We start from the raw sequence: 23,247 nt of genomic DNA, 5'->3' as shown, positions 1-23,247 counted from the left end.
GTATGAGTTTTTCATGCTTTTCATTTCGACTTTTTGTGGCCACGATGTGCTTATGTCATGGGTTCCATTACTTTTCTTTTGTGTGTGTGTGTGTGTTTTGCTAAACTTAATATTTCACTGCCTACCGAAAATGTACGCCATGCACAGTTGAGCAAGCCCAGGTCAGGCCTCATAATTTGTAGTGTTTTGTCTGTGTGCGTCACACCACACTGTATTGATGTGAAACGAGATATTGAATTGAACGGGAGTTACCGATGCCAAACCGCCTTGTAAACGTGTGAGGTACCTGAGCGTGTTGGTGATCGTAGGGTGCCACGCGTTCGGTGGCGACATTCATCGCTCGCTCCGAGGCCGACTACGGGGCGCTGAGCTGCGAGGCACGAAACTCCGTGGGACCGCAGCGGCGGCCCTGCCTGTTCAGCGTCGTGCCGGCCGGCCCACCCGAGCCGCCGGGTCTCTGCGCACTCGCAAACCAGACCGAAGAGGCGTTCCAGGTCGGTACCTTGGCTGTCTCTCTCTCTCTCTGTATGTCTCGGTCAGGGCGCGTAATACCGGTCGGGCATTTTTCACAGTACGTGGTCGTGTATGGCTGCTCGAGGTAGACCAACGTGTTATTTCTGATACGCAGCCCCGAGGTTCACTTCTCATAATGTTCGTCTCTTAGCTCTTCTCCATCGCTGCCACTGAGGACGATGCGTTGTTCAGGACTGCAATTACTGAACATATACTGGTGCAGCTATAAACTAATGTTGTTGTTTTTTTTCCTGCAAATTCCTTTTACTGTTTTGTTTTGTATTTGCATTGTACCCACCCCCTCTGTAACGCCCTCTTGGTCTTGAGGGTATAATAAATAAATAAATAAATAAATAAATAAATAAATAAATAAATAAATAAATAAATGATTAGCTAATCGTGCGAGATTTAGCGCAAAATTAACGGTAGCGTTTCTGGTACACTGAAGCGAAGCTGACGTTGTTTAAAGGCCGATGCACAAAATACTTCTTGTGTGAGGTCATGAAAGCCATTGCGCATTTGTTGAGAGACAGGGAACTCAGGGAATTAGTTCTTCGATCAGGGAAAATTAGCTGTCATTTTATTGAAAGGGAACGAAAGTCGCCGTAATGCTGGCTCGCGTAAGAGAGACGAATCGTAACAAATTACCTTTGACGCCATGTCGTCGGCTGCAGGAGTTGCCAGCGTACAGTCAATGACAAATTTTCGTGACGCCCAATTTTTGATACACGACCGAAATTTAGGACGCAAAAACCCCTCGCCGTCCGATTTTCCTCGCTTTTTACCGTGACCGTAGGTCCTAAACGGCATTAATCAAAGCCAACACCCCCGTTTTGGTTGTCTCGGCGCTTTGAGCCGGCGCTCTCGCACGCAGATCCACTGGCAGCCGTAGCCACTACCGCGGCAACGCGAGGCCTAGCTGCTTCGACATTTGCTATTTAGGTTAATGCCGTTCGGTTTCGTGTTCTTCATTGAAATAATTCGTCGCTGTCAGCAACTGCACCGACTACGCCCCTGCTCTCCTCGCAATTGCCTTCGAAGCTTAGAAATCGCGACGCGGTTCATCATTCCTGTTCCCGAAAGGTAGCTTTGCCGCGCAACAAGACTGTTTCGCGGTGAAACAAGCCTAAAGTATTGCGGTGAAGCTTCAAAAGCCGGTGAAGGGGCAATTGTCACGGGACACAATATGTATTCCCTGGTATTGCCTAATTATACACGCATGCACTCGCTTTTTGCTCCCGCAGTACGAGCACAGATATGCCTAATAAGTGTACTGGCAGGCACTGAGAGCTTTTTAGGACGTTTCTGTGGCAATTTGAGCCCTTAAAGGCAGTAAAGGACATGAATTCATTTTTTCGGACGTTTTCGCGGCAACTGGGAGTCCAAAAATCGGGCTTTGACTGTACACCTGACCGAGAGTATGCTTCAAATAGTCCGTGGGGCGGACGCGCGGCGGGACGAGGACGATAACAGAAAGAACCGTCTCTTTGTGAATTGATCTGGAAAGGAACTGCGCTGCCTCTTCATTGAAGGAGCTTGAGCTCAAAAGGCAAAGTGTTGGCTGACGCCGAGATGCAGGTGTTCCTCATCCAAACCAAAATAAACTTCTTAAAGTAGTTAAACGCAACATAGAGGCATTGTGCGCTCGCTGAGAGTGTGGCAGGACAGCTGAGGCTGACTTTTCAGCTGCTGAGAAAATCTGATTTGTGACAAAACTCGGGCCTAATACCAATGAGCTTGCTATCAGTTGATAGAAATAGATCAGTTTCGAAAATATTTGCTTCGGTATGCATTTTTCTCGTAGTTGAAAATGTTCGACTCGATTCGCAGTGGGCTTTGCCATTTTTTTAGAAGATTGTTTATTCGCTGTGCATGTTAATAAACTCCTCCCTTCAGTTTTCTCATTTGAATAAAATAAACAGCACTCCTTAGTATTCAAACTGGATTTAAGTCTTCTTTTGTTACTTAACATGCTTACTAGCGAGTAACAGCATCGGTCGACATGGTTTCAGCCCGTGTTCACATAAAACAAAGTTCTGTGTAACTCAGGGAAAACCTGCAAAACTCAGGGACTTCGAACGTATCAACTTGGTAGACACCCTGTTCTCTGTCCTGTATTGCCGTTGCTTGTTGCACCGCTTTTAATTTTTCAAGATAAATCGACTCGCCCACTTTAACACACTATTATAGCTCATTCACACGCACAAAGCGACATTCTTTCAAGCTGGCTAACAAGTCAAAACTGTCCGCTGTGATCCAGGTAAAGTTGCAGAACACACCACCTTTTGTGCCACTGTTCTGAATTTTGAATAGAAAGACTATGAACGGTCCAGTCCACTGGGGCCACTAGTCCACTGAGCGTACAAACACTGCTGGAACATCGTCTCCACCGGTCATCGAACGAAAAAGCCTTGAGGGCACTCTTGTGCTTTTTGCAAACGAGTGCCATTACGGAGTGCCTTCGACTGCGTGGTGCTCTCCGCGCACGGGCACGTCCTTTCAACGCTTTGCTCTCTCTTCTCTGTCTTCCCCTTTTACCTTCGTCCAGTGTAGGACAGCCAACCATACGCTTTTCTAGTTAACATCCCCGCCTTCTTGCTTTCTGTTCTCTTTATCTTTCCCTTTTTATCTTGGGCGTCTTAAAATTATTGCTTTTCTTTTTCAAGCCTTGAACTTGAATGGTTTGGTAATAGTGAGCGCCGTGAAATAAACAAACTAGAAAAAGGAAACGCCGCAGTGCGTACAGCGCGTGCTTCTCTTTTGCGGCTTGTCCGCGCATAGATGGCGTTGTAGCGAAAGATAAACACAACGCCCGTCATTACGGCGCATTGCGGTATCATACCAGAACAACACTTCGGGCCATCCGATCTTTACTTTCTTGTTTCCCTTTCAGGTCCGCTGTATCGAGGGCCACCACGGGGGCCTTCCTCAACATTTCGTCCTCGAGATCCACGATAGCGGCGGTCGCTTCCGTGGAAACGTGACCTCCCCCGTGCCATATTTCGAGGCGAGTATCAAACCACCCCGTCACTGGAAACAGCGCGCACGTCTCGGGTTTTACGTTTTCCGAGCACGCCAAGCAAAACATAACGCCCCTACGGGGGACGACGTACACTTTGTTTGCCTTCCCCTCGATCTATGGCTCCTCTCTTTCCTTGCAACTGAACCTTTGTTATAGTTTAATGCAAGGAGAAAGCGACTTGCACCGCGTCGCCCTAAAAGTGCGCGTCCAAGTAAAGGGCACTTTTTTATGGTATTTTGTTTGTCGAACAGCCAAATGTGTCAGGTTCTCAACGTGCTGAGTGGTTTCTAGCGTTTCCTTTTGTGCGCTCATCCTGCTTTTCGCTAAGTGAGCACTATGCCTCAGAGGGGCAATCTTTCTCTCGCGCGCATAGCTGCTCCCGGATCGCAGAAACTCACGCGAATTGCGTATCGGTGAGGTCATTTGCTTTCATTTCGTAAAGTGTTCGGAGTAAGTGGTGCGCTTGCTTGGTGCCTGCATTTCAGATTGTCGATGCGATCAGTACGATATCAAGGGTTCCTTACTAGCTGCTCGTCACTGGCCCTGTGTGGTGCCAACTATAGTATGCGATAATAAATTGAAAATAAATGTGTCTCGCTTCACTGCTACTTCGTCACTCCTACTGTTACTGAGGCGATAACAGAGGTTGGTTCGGATTCATGGCACTCAAAATCAGTCGGGCACGCACAGTTCTTTTGTTTAGACACAATAATGAGCAAGTGAGCCTCATACCTATGGTCGAGGCGTCGCATGTCATTATTAGCAGTTGCAAGTTCTTAAATCAGCCGTCAGTAATCCCTGACAGAAAATGGAGTTCTTATATCTAAACAGGTATCTTTCGCAAGTCTCCACACATGTTCGTAACTGACGCGTTGGCACTGTCTTCCCTTCAACGTGCGCGGATAAGTTTTGTGTTCGTGTTCTATTTCGCCACTGTGAGACCTTTCCCTTGATAGTAGGTGTGTGTGTTCTTAGTTGAAACAAAGAAATTCTGGAACTTTACGTGGCCTATTCACCATCTGGCTACGAGGCACGCCGTAGTGGAGGATTCTGGATTGATTTTGACTGCCTGGGATTCCTTGCCTTGCTCCTAAGTTTAAATTCGGGGGCGTTTCTGCGTCCCCTTCGAAAGGCAACCGCCGCAACCGGATTCGAACCCGTGACCTCGGGCTCAGCAGCATAACACAACTGGGCTACCGCGGCTGGTCGCTTCTGCCGCCGTTTTCGTTCTATGTACTTGATTATCCGTGTGCACGCCTACCTCTCACTAACATGAACAGCAAATTCGCCTTTTCAATGCTGTATTATTCACTCAAAAGTGTCTTAAGTACTCTCTGCGGCGGGAGCAGTCTCTTGTATTTCTTATTTGCTTCAGTCTTGTCTGTCGTAACAGCTCACAATATACCCGCAGAAGCAGTTTTTCTCGCAGCCCTGTTACTATTTCACGCGTAGTATAGCGATTCGCGCGAAATGTCTCATAGGCAGCGCGCTACTTTCTTATTCATGAGGTGTTCACGGCAATTGATGCCCCTGTTCCCTGCCTACATTTTAATTCTCGGTCATCAGTACCAAGAGAGGTACTTCCTTCAGTTCTCGCCCTCCAGCATGGCGTGCCAAAAGCTATGGCGAATTCAAATCTATGCAGCGTGAATGGTCCTCGATGAATTGAAGAGTGCTGCTTGTCTCAGGTGAAACGAAAGCAGAAGAGCCAGTAAAATGGCCGCGCTTTGTTTTGAATGCTTTTTATAGGTCCGTCGAAATGCGTTGTGTCAGCCTACGTGCCGCGCGGTTCCTGGCATTCTTGATCTGTTTTGATTTCGCCCGTCGTGAGAGTAAACAAGCTGCCCGGCGAAAAGTGCTCTCGTCAGCCTAGCACCTGTAGGTGGCTGCTGCTGCGTGCTGAAAACTCGCGCAAAATGCGCTTCGGTAAGGTTATATTTGCTTTCGCTTCAGGCAACGTTCGCGATAACAGGTGCACATGTTTGCTGCCAGCATGCTGTATTGCTTGTGTGACGAGCACTAAAAGAGAATTTCTAGATAAATATTCAAAGCTGACACGCCGCGTGCCCCACTCGACGTTTTGTTTGTTTGTCTAGCAAACGAGATTTGTCGTGACAGTTCTCTTCGTGGAAAATTGTTCCTGGTATTTATGTACCGTTTTAGGCGCGTCCCGAGAGTAAACAAGCTACTTGAAGAAAAAAAGAACATAAATAAATATTTCTCATATATGTATAGCTGTTGCTATGCAGTGGAAAACTGCGTGAAATTCGTACCCGGAGGTTGCTTACGTTTCTTGCGTACATACTACCGAAAATTAGTGCGCTTCATTTGTGCCCTCACGCTTTATTGTTTATGGCATTATTACTCAAGCAGTTATTCATTATTTGTTCTCCACTGTCATACTGCGCTGCAAACAGTCGACACGGCGAAGATATAGAGAAAACTGGTTTCTTGCAAAACTGATGAGTTATGCCTTTTAGTGGCAGTGGAGGATAACACGAGGTACACAAATCACTAATAAAGGTGTAAATGGCAGACTGGAATTGCTTAATGGCCTATTTTGCAGCTTCGGCTTGGTTGAGCGGAACTAATCAATTGTCTTACCTATGTATTGTGTTCAGTGAACGAGGCCAACAAACACCCACATAGCAACATTCTCGTCCTATCTTTAGAATATTTGGTGAATTTCGGGACTACACTGGTTGCATATATTTAACGCAGGCGTTACCTCATACCCATTGTCATTGCTTCTGTGCAAATATGTAATAACTCACCTCCTAATCGTTTTGACGTCCACCCAATTTGATTTTGTGTATTCCTGGAGTTCAAAGGTAACTTGATAAAAATCGGGCCCCTCGGTTAACCCCATTTCTTCTCGTTCAAGGTAACTTGCGAGGAGTTTATAAAATAACAAATGTCCAAGCGGCTATGATGTCCATGCGTTTAAAAGGTTTTGTCTCTGAGCCACTCTGCTGATGCTAAAGCAGAGAATGATATTGCACGCAGAGACAGCTACTGTCGCGAATAGGTTTCATTAGCTTTGTTATCTGTATACATGATATGGTTGCAATGAAGCATGACTTGAGCCCCTATGTTCACCTCAAGGCCCGACCACAAGGAACAAGTTCGCGGCAGATATTCGGCGTCACGTGGCAATGGATAACGCTGGACAGCTTTCCCGCTTTTCTTGCAGCTTTAGGCGTCGGCGCTGTAGTAAGGCATGGGCAGACTTCAGCGTCGAGCGAGCGTCATACCCAGCGTCGCATTGTTATTGACGGCTCCTGCCTGCGCCGATGCTGAAAATACCGCAAGCGTGTTTGTCGTAGTAGCTGCTTTATTATTCAAAAATACTTGCAAGAAGTGCGAAATCACAAGATCCCGTCGTACAACACGAGCGCCCCTTATTACTTTCTTTTTTTGCTCGTGGCGTAGCGATGGCTTGATGCATTGCGTAGCGATTCGACTTGAGGAACCCACCCTACCAGTACTAAATTACAGCAAAGCTGTCTTTAGTGCTACAAACCATGAGTTAGAATACTTTTGTGGGTCATTCCTTGCCGCCTTCTCGCTCAGATGGGTTAAGGATAACTGAACCATATATAAAGAAAAGCTCAACTCCAATACATACCCCGAGTATTATTTCGTTCCAACCATACGGAAACCTTGGTTCAATTGATTTCTGCAAGAGCTCTCAAACAAGGAGATACTTTTTTGGGTGGCCAAATGATGGCGTGCAGCGACTTTATGGGCCGCCAAGATATCTTCCAAGAAACAATGTTGCGATGTCACCCACAAGGAAAAACGTAAATTCTAATCTGACGATCTTGAATCTCTCGTAAAGAATGGCCCCACAAAATTTTGGAAAGTCATCCCTTCTTCACGCACTCCACCCCACATTGCACTTTCAGGCGTCAACGCCCCTCCGGTCGTACCCTGTGTACCTCCCGTGTACCACCGGAAGAACTTCCGTCTGTGTCCAATACTTATGTCACTGCGGTGTTTAGTTCGAAGAATATACAAGCATCGCACTAACAATTGAAATAGACTACCGGTTATAGGCCTTATTTAAATAAAAACGGAAGGCGTTCTAATACTGAATAAAACCATAAAGATTGCGGCCTCTGACTTTTTTTTTATTCACAAGTTTTCCAGTTTGCTTACAGAAAAACATAAGGGTCAGGACTAAAGGCGCTAGCATGGGCCTGACTGAGGCCCTGCCCCCTGTACAATCTGCGCTCCAGCGAAGCAATCAGGACAGCGTAAGGATGAGGAGGAAAGGAAAAAAAGAAGAGGGGGGATTTGAACAAGAAATTTAAGAGGCAAGATCGAGAAAAAAACAGATACACTACAAGCTAAGAAAAACAAGCACACGGTGTGCAACCGAAAAGCAGCATTATGAACACAGTTTGGGCGAACAATAAAGAAACGTCACGATTTGCAGCAGTACGCATTCGGTAACAAACATAGGAATCAGGAAACAAAAACAGGCATAGTACTTTACTATGTTTTACGTATAAAAACGCTACAGTATTCATTTGGCTCAAACTGAGATGAATAAGCATTTTAAACTCTCTTCGTAAAGATAGAGTTCGCGCGAAAATCACACATCACAGCAACGAGCTATGTTCGGTTACGTATATTTCTTTTATACAAATTTATTGAAGGCGATCGCGTTATTAGGTCTAACATTTCCTTGTTATCATTTAGGAGCTTTGGAATTTTATACCTCAAGCTTTGCATCCCATAATTAGTTCTAATCTTAGGTAGTTGATAGTTAATTACCAAGGAAATTCTTGAGAGGACGATTTAGCTCGGGCCTAACTCCGATGCCGCCCATTCAAATAATGCAAAATTCAGAAATGCTTTGTTGAAATAACCATTGGCCTGATTTTAATGAAATTAGTTGCATTAGAAAGGCAAAGTTAAATTCTAGCGTCTGTTGAAGTGGCATTTTGATTTATGGCCCGAACATTTTAAAGCAATTTTCACAAATTGGCACGTTTGAAAAACAGAAGCACGTCGTTCACAAATCCGTAGCTCTGCACCAAGAACAGATATCGCACTCCTGTAAATGCATCCCTTAGCGCATCGAAAGGGGACAAATATTTTATGTAAATTTATAGATTACGGGCATTGTTGCATTGATTACAAGGGCGTTGCAAAACTTGTGCTCACATGTTAGAGGTGTATTTGAGAACTATACATGTAAGAGGCCGAATCAGGAAGTTTTCTCCCATTTCTTTAGCCAAATTATGGCTGTAAATGTGAAGTCAACACATACATTCCCAGCGGCGGGCCTGTCTTGCACCGTCCCGCCTTTACCTGCCGGTAGCTCCGCAGCATGGCGTTGCTGTCAGTTGTTGAAGTTGCAGTTGCGCTTCAGACGTCCACGGCGCACGAGCACCGAAGTGTGATTCGTTTTCTATGGAAGCGAGGGACGAACCGCTATCGAAATCCACAAAGAATTGCAGCCCACGCATGGGGTGAGCTGCCTCGCTTTCAAAAGTTGGAGGTGGTGGTGTTTTGAGTTCGCCAAACGCCGTGAACATTTGCATCACAGTGAACGTTCGGGCAGGCTGCGTGTGTGACTGGCGATGATACGTCACAGGGGCCTCTCATATTTAGTGCTGCGATGGGAGAAATGGGGTTTAAACCAGTGTGGGGACTATGTGGAAAAATATTGTAATGTGCGTTGAATAGTGCGTACATTTGTAGTTCCCTGCATGTACCTTATTTTGACTAATATCAAATAGGGATAAGGACTTTCTGATTCGTCCTTGTAGATAAATTTTGTCCGCTACTGATGTACTCACACGTGCATTTTAAAGCATTGCTATATCCTTTCTGCTGCTGAGTTACAGAGTTGTAAATTTGACAGTTGAGTTTTCACGAAATTTTGAATATTCAACAATCTTTAGTAAGAAACGTCATTAATCATTTTTTTAAATTTTTATTAGGGGTAAATCAAAAAACTTGTTACAGCAGTCACGATTTCAAGTTTTTTTTTAAATTCAAGAAACCTAACAACAGTTGGTGCCGTGGTTGCCGAGAAAAACGATTTCTCTTCTTTCTATGCATTTAGATAGGAGCCCCCAAGTTGAACCTTCTTCCAGCCTAACATTCTTTTCACATATTTCCACAATCATTGTCAACCAGGGAAATATTACTTGATTAGCAGATTGACAAAAATGGTATCGACATATATATCTGGTGATAAAAGTGCTGTCCGTAGCTATCGATCCAGGTCACTAACACGCGTTCCCTGCAAGTTACTTGAACACACTGTTAAATCTAACATGCGGCTCATATGGAAAATACTGTTGTTGTCACAACAGTATGGATTCACAGAAGGACTATCATGAAGGACGCAGGTAACTGATCTTTTTCAGGACTTACACGTCAAATGGACGAAAATTTCTAGACATACTGCTTATTAATCAATTTCCCCAAAGCCTTTGATCGTATTGCACAATGTCGACAAATATCCACTCTCCTGTCTTCTTTTAGATTCTTTAACCATTTCCTGAATCCGCAACTTTTGATCATTCCGCGAGCAATACAAAGTCGTTGACTGCAACTCACCTTCTTTCACTAAGGCGAAGTCTGGAAGCCATTAGCGGAGAATTTTAGGACCAATATTATTCGCGATTGTTATTAACAACTTAGCCTCTCATATTACATTGATCATACGATTGTTCGTTTACAACAATGCAATATATCGCGAAAATCGCTTATTCATTAACCACTCCGCAATATCTTGATAAAATAATAAATCTTCTTCATGGCGCACAGCTCGTGACACTGATGAATCTAAAATTATGGTATTGTAGCAGAAGCGGAAAAAATCTGCGTTCACGTAGTCCCCGAATAACATTTTGTTAACGCTCGCCACTACCTATAAATATTTAGGTGTACGTCTAGCTCACAGTTTATCACCCTCAATGCACAAGAAAAAGTTACAGAGGCACTTAAGTCTCCTTACGTGCATTGAATACGAAAGTAGCGTGACTCTTCCACGCGACACTTTTCGCTTCGTCATGTGCTGCAGTTAGGCAAAGTCATTTCTGAGGATGGGCCACCCAAGTTTGGGAGGCGGGCCGAGCAAATTTTGGGACTGTACCAGGTCGGTTTTGAACGTGAGTCAATTCAATTTTCGAATTCGGCAAAGTCAAGTTTTTGGATGTGGGCCACGGCGTCCGTCCGGCGCCGCCGTGGTTCAAGGTAGCATTTCGTAGTGCGAGCCGCAGCAGGTCCAGTGCCTGGAACGTGACGTCATCACTTGGTCACGTGGCTTTTGGTGCCATCGGATGTTAACGCTGGACACCGGATTTTCCACTTCATGGAGCATACAATGCTCACCCATTAAAGGATCTTGGAAGTATCACGCACGCTAGGCTACTTCAAGCATCCCCTCAAGGGCCCCTGCAAGCGCTCCCAAGCTCGCATATTTAACGTGCTTTCGCCGTCAACTAGAATATGCACCCCCCGTCTGGTCATCTTATCACGACTACCTTATCAGCTCCATTGAAGCTGTTCAAAACCGTGCGGCGCGCCTTATCTCCCGTCACTTTAGCAGATAACCGAATTTATCTAAGATAAAGATAACACTGTCGCTTATCTCTGTACAGTTCCAAAGGGATGTCGAACTTTTTCGTTCCTTTCTTAAAATAGTTCTATGTCATCGTCCGTTCGCATTGCCACTCATTGGACCACACGAAGCTTCATGTAGCCTTCATAATCGAGCCAGTTATCAACGAATTTTCGGTCGGACTTAGGCTTTTAAATTTTCGACATTGGCTCGCACCAATTACCAGTGCAATAGCAACCTAGGAAACCTAATTAACGTTCGCGATCCGGAAACCTTAAGAGGATCACTAAGCAGTGTTTTTTCGCTGCTGGTAAAGGAGCCTACTATACAGTAACTCTTGCTAAAACGTTGTATTCGTTTACCTTATTTTTATCAATACCATAAAATCTAGTTTATTCTTTTACATACGTTGCATACCTAATAATCTGCTTTGTTTCTTAACGCATATCACGTTATTTATTGGCAGCTAATACGACTCGCCTACTCCCAAAAATATGTGCGAACTTCTGTTACTGTTCTCAAATATCTAAATCAAACACTGTAATACCTTCTTTCCAGTGGTTCATGGCGACCTTTATACAGGGCGGCATTATACATACGTTGGTTTCTGCCCAAACAAGTTAAAAAATATTGCTTCCGAGTTCTCCTTAATGTTTGTTCACACTATCACTCAAGCTGGCTGCGGATGTGGAACATCCGCTGCCAATGTTTGTGAGTGGTGGCGCTGGCTAACACTCCCAGAGTTAGTTCTAGCAGTAACACATAAATACCCCAGAAAGTGGATGAAAAGGCTCATCGAATTCTTAAGAGAGACTGGCTTGATAGACCTATGGTGAAACCCTTCAGCGGTATTGTGCGAGACGCTCGGGCGGAGCAATTGCCGGCCTTGTTCGCCAGGCTAAACCCGCCTGTTGCTACAATTCACCACCACCACCACCACCACAGGCGGCGCCTCGGTAGCTTAATTGGTAGAGCGTCGCACGCGTAATGCGAAGACTTGGGATCGTTCCCCCCCTATGGCAACTTGTTTTTCATCCACTTTCAATTTCATTAATTTATAATTTCTTTATTTCAATTAGTAAGCACAAGAAATCTCCCCTGTGTTGTCCTTGGTGTCCTTGTAGGCTTCTTATGATATGATTAATAAAAATCGGCCCCTCGGTTAACCCACTTTCTTCATCAGTCAAGCTGTAACTTCTAGCGCGCTCAAGTTTTATTTTTCATTTCCAGTAGGGGGGGGAGGCGACGTTCAAAAGGCAGATACAGGGCACCATGCAATTCATTGTCGCATTTTAGCCCTGACGCAGGGTTGCATGAACTCTTTTGAACGCCAGCGGTCCGTGAGTTCCGTGGGGCGGGTTTTACGTCGCCTCGAGAAGTGGCGCCACGCTTCGTGGCACCTCCTTCAGACTTTTTTTTTCTGCTAGCTGGGCAGTGCGCTCGCGTCTCCCTGGCGCCTTTCGCTGCCTGTCGTGCCGCCTTTAGTCGGTTTTCTTCTTGCTGGGCAGCGTCCAATGACCCAATCCACAGCATGGTGTGGTGTGGTATGGTGGGGTGTGCCGTTTTGAACATGCGTTACACCCATGTGTAACATGGGTGTAACATGCGTTACAACCAAACTGCTTTTTCAGTTGCCATTTCATGCTTACATCTACTCTCGATTACGGGAGAGCCAGCGGTACTTATTCAAGCTATTTGCGCGCTTCGTAAAACACCGTGATGAACTACTACCGGTCGACCAAGCTACCACCTTTGTTTGTACTTATTATTTCAGTCGCTAGCAGCTCTATATTGATTCCCTTGTCCGTTCCCCTGTTCTCTAGCTTTCAGTGTGTCTGAATAAACTCGCTGACCGCAGCAAAGCTGCTGGATTCGAGAGAATAGCTAGGTAATGAACGAGGAGAAAGAAAACCGAGCGACCCGATGTTTAATACTCAACTGATAAGAAGCCCACCAACTATGGCGCGTAGCACAGCATAGGGGAAATTAATTGTATTTTGGAAATTTAAGTAAAGAAATTATAAATTACATAAAAGCGAAAGTTGATGAATAAAGAAAAAACTTCGAGCAGGTGGGATCATGTCGTGGTACCATGTGTGGCTAGGTTGAGTGGGTTTATTAACCAGGTGCATTCACCGAAAAGTCCACTTAGTGCATGACGCATGCGCTAGATAAGATGTTCTGCATGCAGTGTCATTGCCGTGAGTAGCGGCGCTGACTAACACTCCAAGGGTTAATTCTAGTAGACAGACATAAATAGTCCGGAAAACGTATGAGAAAACGGCGCTGCGTTAGCTCAGAATGCCGCACGCCTAATCCTATGGCGGGGGTGCGTATACCACTAGCGGCCATTTGTTCTCTCATTCACTTTGGAATTCATTTGTTTATCATTTCCCTACTTCAATTAGGAACTGCAAATAATTTCGCTATGCTGTCTTTTGCGTCATTGCTTGTTGCATTCTCATAATTTGACGTAATACTAGGGCCATTTATGGTTATTATTTATTTATTTATTTATACTGTCGAAACCATCAAGGATCATAAAAGGAAGAGCATGTACATGGTTATCTTACAATATAACAATAATAATTAGCGCGATATTTAGATTACGCACAATACGCAGGTAATTGACAAAGGCAAATAATATGGTAGGCAGAAATACAGTAACGCATCGTAATAACGTTATGAAAAACAAGAGGTAATCAAAAAGGTACGCAATTGGCAAAGTTGTACAAAACAGTAGGCATTAACTGCAAGATAATACATGGCAGTAAATTTAAGAATAACAAGAGGTAGTGATATAGGCTGACAAATTAGCAATTGGTAGGTAGTAGTCAGAAAATATTGTTACGGAAGGATGAAAGAAGAGGGAGGAAGAAGAAGGATTACCAGACGCTGGCTGCTGCATGTTGTTGGTGGTCAGCCATCTTAACTTCTCTGACTCATCTTGTATATATATATTGTAAATACAGTCTTTCCAACTCCCAACATCCCCGTAACATATTACAAGGCAAGAGAGTTTAGAATAAACAGTAAAGCATGTAGAGAATCTGCATATATAAACAACGGTATTCAATAATGACAAAGTAATGCAAGGTATAAAAGTTCGGTTTACACAAGAGGTAATATTTTATACGACATGTTTGAGGTGTCAGTAAATAAATTTGGACTAGGTATATGATATATTCAAATAAAATAAAATGGCACAGAAATAAATGGTAGCACAGTAGGTCATAACTGTGAAGCACGAAATTCATTTACGGCTAATGTTGAAAAAGTAGATTAGTTTGGGCAATTTGGAAAAGTAGGGGCCAGCTTGTTCCATTCGCGCCCTAATAAAGGAAAAAAAGCAAATGCTTATTAAGTTGAGTATGAACTAGGCGTTCGTTTAATAACATTGAGGGCTTATATCTTGTAGGTCGTGTTTACGTTATAGATAAGTATTTGGAAATGTCCTTTTTTAATTCGTTATCAATAAGTTCGTAGATCATTTTTAACCGCGCAAGCTTGGCTCAGTTTTGTAATTTGAGGATACCGGCTTGTTTCAGCAATTCCATGGGTGAGGATGTCAACTTATATTTAACATAAATAAATCTTAGTGCGTGCCTTTGAACTGCTTCTAGTTTGTTAATCAGTTTTTTGGGGGGAAAGAAAGGTGGACAACGTTAGCATATTTTAATACTAATCTGGCAAATGTGGTACATGCTAATAGTTTTGTCTTGGGGGTGCTATTCTCAGACGTCTGTTTGAAAAAAAATTTTTTTCGTGCCGTCGAGGTAACATTGTTAACATGACGCTCCCATCTAAAGTCGTGCTATAATGTTAAGCCAAGGTACTTGCATTCCTTTACTGTGTTATCTGTGGCGTTATTTATGGTGTTGTTAAATTCTGATCTCTGCTTTTTCTTGTAGTTCATAACTTGTAGTTTTAACTTTCGTTGTCATTTGCCATTCGTCACACCATTCGTACACTCACGATAAAACGTCGTTCAAAGCTAGATGGTCATTATAGGAACAGATTACCTGATAGCGAACACACTTGTCAGCAAAAATTCTAACATTGATAAATATATTACAAGGCGGACCATTAATGTATGCGAGAAATCGGTCTAGAGACAGAACGCTTCCTTGTAAAACTCCGGATCTTACGCTACATTTAATGGAATAGCGCTGGTTAACTTCAAAAAATTTAATGTGGTTCGTAAGTAAATCATTGAAGCAGTCAAGAACGGGTCATTTTCCCCAGTTCGAGTTTATAAACTAATTTGCATGTGTTATTCAATCTAAAGCATTTGACAGGCCTAGAAAGATCAGATCGATTTGTTTCTGTAGATAAATGCTTAACGATACATCGTGAACAAGCTCAATTAGTTGTGTGACCGTGGAAACTGTTTCGCGAAAACCATGCTGACAAGCTCTTACTATTTCTTGCTCTTCATGGTGTTTGGTTATGTGCTCTAAGATATGTTCTAGTAGCTTACAGACAGCATGCTAGTGAGATTCGCCTGAAGATAGAGGGTTCTGTTTTGTATCCTGATTTCTGAATTGTTCTTACTTTAGCTGTTTTACAATCCTTAGGGAGGGTACGTGAGGACAATGATTTGTAAAAAAAGTTATTACTAAGTAGTTAGCCCTCCACTCAGCTTATTTTCGAAGCAATGCGTTTGGTATACTATCAGGTCCTGGTGATTTTTTGGAGTCTAAGTTCAGTAGCGGGTTGAATATGACCGTTTCGGTTAGTGTAGGCGGCTCCAGTGGCTTATTTCTAGAGAAGCCTGCTTGCGGTAGTGTGCCGCCGCCCTCTGTGAAAACGGAGCAGAAGTAGTCGTGAAGCTAATTAGCAGTATGTCTATTATCTTCATTTGAAGCTCCATTGTCGTTATGATTTTTTGGTTAGCGCAGTTCCAAAACTTCGTGGGAGCAGTTTTCTAAAAGATTGTTAGTCTATTAGTAAAGAATAAGTTCTAGCTGTCTTAATTATTATTGCATACATTGGACATCTGCGCTAAGATTGTGATGCGTCAATTTTAATGGGTCAATTCTCAGCAATTATCTCATTCAGTTTACTTTTGGCATGTATAGCATCGGGCGTTATCCATGAATTAGAATTACTAGGTTTCTTGGTTATAGATTGGTTATACAATGGGATATAATCACTTTAAGTGCGCGCCAGAAGGTAATGATGTCCATACTTCTGTTGTTTGAAAATTGAAAGAACGAGCCGTATTCATTGAACAAGTAATCAAGTATACTAGTGTCGTTAGCTTTACTGTAGTCAGGGTAAGCGACAATTTGCTGAGGAATAACTGTGTCACGGAGGGTATAGTGCAAAAGGTGATATTGTGATTTGAAATACCATTTCGTAAACCTAATTTAATTTCGACGTTTATGGAGTCATTGCTGATAAATAATAAATATATTATGGAGCAGTTGTATCCCTGTACGCGTCAAGGTTCAGTTACAATTTGAGTAAGGCTCAATGATAACATAAAATCAAGTAACACATCTGCATAGAGTGACTGATGCCGCATTGTCTGCCAGTTTACTTCAGAAATATTAAAATTCTCTGCGATTATTAATTTGCGCCCTTATGCATGTTGCCCCTTGTATTTATGCAACGGGTGCATAGTTATGCAACCGGTGCATAGTGTATTTATGCACCGGTGCAACCGGTGCATGCAACCGGTGCATAGGACTGTGATAGGCCCAGCCTACGACCAAAGTGCGGGAGGCAAAACGCAGCTTACAAAAAATATTCTCAACGTCCGGAATATCGGCTAAAACTAAAAACGGAATTTCTTGCTTTACTAGACTGACCACGACTCCGCCTCGTATGGTCCGGTCTTTCCGGATGATAGCGTAGTAGAGAGGGGATATCTCAAGATCTTTAATGTGAGTCGTTAGCCAAGTTTCTGTTACTGTTAGAAAGTCTGGTTCACACGTAAGAAGCAAGGCTTCAAGGAAATCCGTTTTTTTTTCTATATGTTACGGGCATTTATGTTCAAAAAACATGAGTGGGATATCAAGTTAGGCGGGAACGCAGGCTTCGAGAGCCGCTTTGTCTTTTCTTCTTTTCTGGGGGAGGGGGGTGGGATGGGGGGAGGAATTAGGATTGACGGAAACGGATTTCAAATAGGCTATAGTTTCGTAACTCCAGTAGGAGACACTGCCATTTGTAAAAAAAAGTTATTACTAAGTAGTTAGCCCTCCACTCAGCTTATTTTCGAAGCAATGCGTTTGGTATAATATCAGGTTCTGGTGATTTATTTGGGTCTAAGTTCAGTAGCGGGTTGAATATGACCGTTTCGGTTAGTGTAGGCGGCTCCAGTGGCTTATTTCTAGAGAAGCCTGCTTGCGGTAGTGTGCCGCCGCCCTCTGTGAAAACGGAGCAGAAGTAGTCGTGCTACTTCGCTCAACACCGCTGCTACGTCGACATGTGAGGGTCGACCGCGTCATTTGTTCGTAGTTTATCACAAATTAGACTAACTTTTCGCCGGATTCCTTCCTTGCTTTGGCAGAATTCCACAATTTTCTTTCATAAATACCGTACGGGTGGCGAAAAATCTTCGAAGATCAAAAAATCTCACCCTTTAGTTTGAAACAATTTCTCGAGAATCCAGTTTTCGTCCCTTAAAATGAGAAGTTTAATAACTATTGGTCTCGTTTTAGTGGTATCTGACTTACCTAATCCATGAACTTCTTGAATGCTCACAGCTTCAAGTTTCAAGACATTTTTAACAACCTTTTTACTCAGTTTAAGTTAGTGCGTCTTCATTTTCTTTATCTGTTTCTGCCACACCATACAGAAAAGTTTGATCGTCTGTAGCGATCTTCATGGTAGTCTAGTCTCAGTTCTAACGTTGAACGGCTTTAATTAGATTAGTGACTATTTCCGCGCGAGACGAATTCATTTGTCTAGGGTTGTAAGTTGCTCGGGTTTCTTGTCTATTGCCCTTAGGCACTGTTCATTTATATTATTACGATATCATCGAGTGATGCTCAAGGGACGAGCCGCCGCGCGAACGACGACGAAGTGTGTCGGTGCCCTTGGCGCGAGCGAATGTCAGCCTGGCGCTCTGGCCCCAGTCCAGTGTAAATAGCCTCTTTTGTCTGTGTCTTTCTACTCATAACAATATCTTTTAAATCTTCTAAGTTTTGTGGTCCTTTCCGTGAAACTTCAGGTGCATCAGGATCCGTGTTCGTTTCTATATCTCCTGCTAACAGCAATAATATGACGAGATGAACTGTGTAAAAAAACTGGTTCACACAATAGCCCAGGGCATGGCAGCACAATATAAACAAAGCTCGTTCGAACGCATGCAATGTTGAAAGCGTTTTCTCACTGGCGCGATGAACACAAAGGGCTTGTTCATGTGCCTTTGCGGCCAGCTGTCGTGCCCTTTGGCGCGTGAAAACGCGTCGTCCCTTTTTATAGCACGAAGCGCTTGATGCGACTGCGGCATCGAGTTTAACTCTGATCTGGCGCTCGTATACGGATCGACGAAGTGCGCTGATAGAATGAGCTGTTGCTGCGCAATGTCAGCGGGACTAGCTCAGCTGTGCAGCGGTTCGTAAATGGGTGCGAAGCTTGCGCATTTTTCAACTGTGGGCTTCTTGTCTCACCGGGGTCATGGCCTGCGGCTCTCAGCAGCATGGTTGCGGCTATCTGCGCGATGAACACAAGCGGGTCATCCATGTGGCTTTCAAACCAGCTGTCGTGCCATGTGCGCATTATGGTGTTTGTCATTAGGCTTTCATTTCCGCGCGTGATTTTGTTTGCTTGCGTTCGCTTTTTGGCGAGCACCAGTAAAACATTCGGTAGAAGCTAATATGCATGCTGATCCAAAGAAACAGAAATCGTTGGCAAAGATGAAGCCAGAAACCACTTCAAAATGTCCTATATTCCTTTACGTCTTCATGTGACAGGTTTTATACAATTTTGCGCTATATAACTTTTTTTTTACTATTTTTATGTGCCTTCGATGTATGCTGGACATCTTTACATATGCATTACTGGCTGTACTGCGCTGTCCATATTTTTCTTAAGCTAACAGGAATGCTTTTGAGAAGTGAAGATTACGTGAACTTGTATAGAAAGGAGTAATATTTTTTTTACAAACACTAATATGTGCTAAGGAAGCCGTGACAGAATTTAAATAGATTTATTTTCTTGTCGACAGAGGCAAATCCTTTTCCAGTGTCACTCTTCTTGCCCTGCGATATCGTAATCGCTCTCTAGCGTCAGTGCCACAGGCGCTCTGGCAGAAGAAACGACGAAGAGTCGCGGCAAAAGTGCTATCTATTGAGAAAAATATTACGATTGTAATCAACCTGACAGCTGCTGAAAATTTATTTCTTGCAATGTATTCGCTGCATTAAGAAAATAATCTTTAAGGGCTGCTTGTCGAACCTTGCGGCGTAAATAAAAGAGGGGGAAAACATGCGGTGATGAGGTGAAATTATGGTGAAGCTTACCTAGGACTAATCAAGACCGGATTAAGAAAGGGTGCTAATAAACCAGTTTCTTCCCTTCAACCCAAGACTTCTTTCACGAAGATAGACTTCGAATGCAAGAAAGCACTGTACTCTCTTTCTCCTCGAAGCGGCAACCACTGCGCTGTTCAGTCCGTTTGTTCTTTTAAGGATAACGTTCTCGAAGAACACATCAAGAGAATTGGACCCCCCTTCTCCAGCTGCCAGAGGTTCAGGCCTTGCCAGAAAACCAAGCTGAAGTAAATGTGAGACCTCACTGCAAGTGAACTTTCTTTTCTTGCTCCATCATGCGGGCTGGAGCGAGGCTAAACGCAACGAACGAAAACGCAACCGTTCCATGTCTGCATGTGGCCAGCGAAGCCAGCTTTTGCGTCACGCCTTGCCTTCTTCACTAAACACTGCCAGCCCCTCGCTGCGCGAGCATTAGGCTGCTTAAGCCATCCCCGTCTGTATTTTTTTCTGCTTGCCTATTTCTTGAATCATTGCACTTACCCACTACGGGAGATTGACTATTATCCTTGTGGATTGACGGTAGAGGGGAGATAAAAATACGAAAAAGACAACGACAAGATAGTACAACAAGGTAACATGACTTCAGGGGGAAATGTTGTGGGGCTGTTGGTACTTACTTAATTAAATAGTGTAGCGGCATAGGCACACCCAAAAAGAAGGCAAAAAGCATACGTCACAGGCGTCACGTGTGCCTGCGATGTGTTCTTTGTGTGCTCTTTGTAGGAGTGCCTTTTCGCTACAATATGATATTAAGGTAGGCTAATGTGGTATAACGAATGGTTTGTGGAATAACCAGGACCAGTATTTTTGGAGGTGTTGTAAGCAATTCGAATAGCGTCGACATTGCTCCGAATATTTAAAGAGTAATGACCGGACACTGATGAAATTTGTTGTATGTACAGAAGTACTGCCTACAAATTCGCTATTCGTGGACAATAAGGGTTCGATTGTGAACCCGAACTGCCGGTTCGAGGTTGAAAAACTATTGTGTTTTGTAATGATCATAAAGGCCTAAGGGCAAAACTAATAAAAATTTGGCAGATTCATTTAAGACGGCCTGTGTGTGGGAATTCGAAAGTAATATACCGTTTGTAGACCTCGTACCGTCATGAACGCGTTGTGGAACACACGCACTATAGGCGCAACTTTATTCAGCCAGAACCGTGGATCTGCCACGGCGTCGGGGAAGCGTGCTCGTGTCGCACTCCCGAGGTCCAGATTCCATTCCCGCTCAGACCGAAGTGTACGAAATGTTCTTTTCATAGCCATTCGCTTATGTTGTTTACAGGAACTTGCGGTGTAAATTCTGACGTCAATCCGAGCATTTCTTGACGCGTTTTTACTTTTTGCGCTGTCGACCATAATTTGTAATATCATTCGGTCACGCCGACAGACTTTCTCCTAATGGGGCATATAATGCTTTCGCACTCATAGTGGCGCCGCTCTTTGCTTTCTTGGACTTTAGCGCATACCGAATAATAGAAGGTAGCGTTTTTTTCTTGCATTTTCGTCATTGTTCAGGTTTAGCATTTCGCTAAGACGCACTCACAGTATTAGATTATTTTTGTAGACGCACTGGACGTACAGTATTTGTTCTTTGAAGATGTACGTAACGCTTGTAGCATATTTCTGAATTTGATCCGACGGCCACTCGACGGCGCCCCGTAAGATAGACAATTTTCATTGGTTTTTAGTGGCATATGGTCTCCTAATAAAGAGTTGGTTTCGTCATTCACGTACAGTTTTGCTGCTGCGTTTTCGACCGTCACTACATCGGCACATCTGGTGGAGATGCTTTTGCGTTCATATACTGGACGTTCTCATCAAACCCACACCCCGAACGCAATACCAGCATCGCCCCGAATCACCGGGCAAGCCGCAGGCTACAAAACCTGCCTCCGGAGTAGGGACATCTATTTGAGACGACCATGAAGATCGTGGCCAAGTCAGCCACACTGGCAACTCCAGCGTCCCCTACCGTACTGCAACAGCCCAGGAAGCCGCCGACCTTCCTCTGACAATTGTTTGAAGACCCGGAAAACTGAGTGGAAACATAAGAAAAGGTCGCTGCATTCAACAACGGGAACTCCGACAACATGCTGCAGCATATATACACCTCCTTAGAAAACGCCGCCATGACGTGGTTTGAAAATCTTGAGTGAACCCTGACAACGTGGGACCTCTTCTGCAGCACATCCTCTAACACGTTCACGAGCGCCGTCCACAAAAAGAACGCAAAAGATCCCGTGCGCAACTCGCAAACAATAACATTGCGATCTACATGGAAAAGATGATCCGCCTGTCCCGCCACGCCGACCCTGACATGTCCGAGGCCAAAAAAGTTCGCTTCCTCATACATGGTGTGGATCAAGAGCTTTTCGCTGGAAGGACTCGCCGTGGTTGCTTAGTGGCTATGCTGTTGGGATGCTAAGCACGAGGTCGCGGGATCGAATCCTGCCCGCGGCGGCCGCATATCGATGGAGGCGAAATCCGAAAACACCAGTGTGCTTAGATTTAGGTGACCGTTAAAGAACACCAAGTGTTCCCAATTTTCGGAGGACTACGGCGTGCCTCATAATATCATAGTGGTTTTGGCACGTAAAGCTCTATAATTTCATTTTTTTTCTTTTCGGTGGATTGATTTGCAATCCACGCATGACAGTCGCAAAATTTTAACGGAAGCCGCAGGGTTCGAGAAGCTGCTCGTAATGCGCACTTTGCAATACAATCCCAAGTGCTTTCGCCGAAGAGCGAAATCCAAGCACTAGACTCAGTCGAGCTCCGGAAGACAATCAGATGTGTTATATGCCTAGAGCTACGCAGGATGTTCCCTTAGACTTAGAGCCAAGTAGTCTCCATTGCTGACAACGCCTGAGAAGAGATCCAGAATTCAGTTAGGGTCCTCGAATCGCCGCGGCCTTAGACAGAAGCAATAACCTACATCGCCGTAGACTGTCGTCAGGCTCCCCTTCCGCGCCCGGCCATGGTCCTGTAACGCCGCAGTTCCGTTGACCGCCGCCATAGCCGCCAGCTCTCCCGCCAGCTCGCCCGCTACCTAAGAAAGAGATGTATGGCACGCTGCAGACCACCGCCCGCTCTCCTATCACTGCGGAGAAACCGGCCGTCTATACCACCAATGTCCATACAGCGAGCTCTGACTGCGAGGGTTTGCCTTCAACGCCGCGCCAACAGCAAGGTAACGACCTCATGTTACCGCCCATTACCTCGCCGCCACTCATTGGAGCCCTCGACGACCGTCTCGCTACCGCCGTCACCACGCCGCTACCTGCCGCCGCAGCGCCGACAGTACACAGACCCATCCCGCGGACGGTTCCTTAGCCCCAACCCTGAAAACTAAAAACAGCAACCGACGGAGGTGCGGTTGCGGTACGTCGAAATGCCGAAGGACCTGCCCCGACGAACACGACTCTTCAAGATCTACCCCTACTACGTAGCAGCGACACACCGCCATCCTGACGAAGCCCGGACACCAAACGTACACCGAGAAAAGAAGACCTGACAGCACGACGTACCAGCCACAGGCCAACGCGATGCAGCAAGACCTAACTGCAACGTAAGGCCGAAAATTACCGACCTTGAGATTTTAATTGATGGCCAAA

The 23,247-nt window shown here is 44.5% G+C and overlaps 1 protein-coding gene across 2 annotated transcripts in view; it reads left to right on the top strand.

The window, feature by feature from the left end:
- LOC142583305 (nephrin-like) overlaps positions 1–23,247 on the top strand; it is a 386,962-nt gene that overhangs the window by 328,658 nt on the left and 35,057 nt on the right. For both annotated transcript variants that reach the window (XM_075693724.1, XM_075693723.1), the window contains exons 9-10: positions 309–494; positions 3,407–3,520. In XM_075693724.1, coding sequence (XP_075549839.1) covers positions 309–494; positions 3,407–3,520 — 300 coding nt within the window. The remainder of the gene's footprint in view (positions 1–308; positions 495–3,406; positions 3,521–23,247) is intronic.

This window comes from Dermacentor variabilis, chromosome 5 (assembly GCF_050947875.1).
Source record: "Dermacentor variabilis isolate Ectoservices chromosome 5, ASM5094787v1, whole genome shotgun sequence".
Lineage (NCBI taxonomy): Eukaryota > Metazoa > Arthropoda > Arachnida > Ixodida > Ixodidae > Dermacentor > Dermacentor variabilis.
Note: the sequence above shows the minus strand (reverse complement) of the source record. Positions and strands in the feature narration are given on the sequence as shown.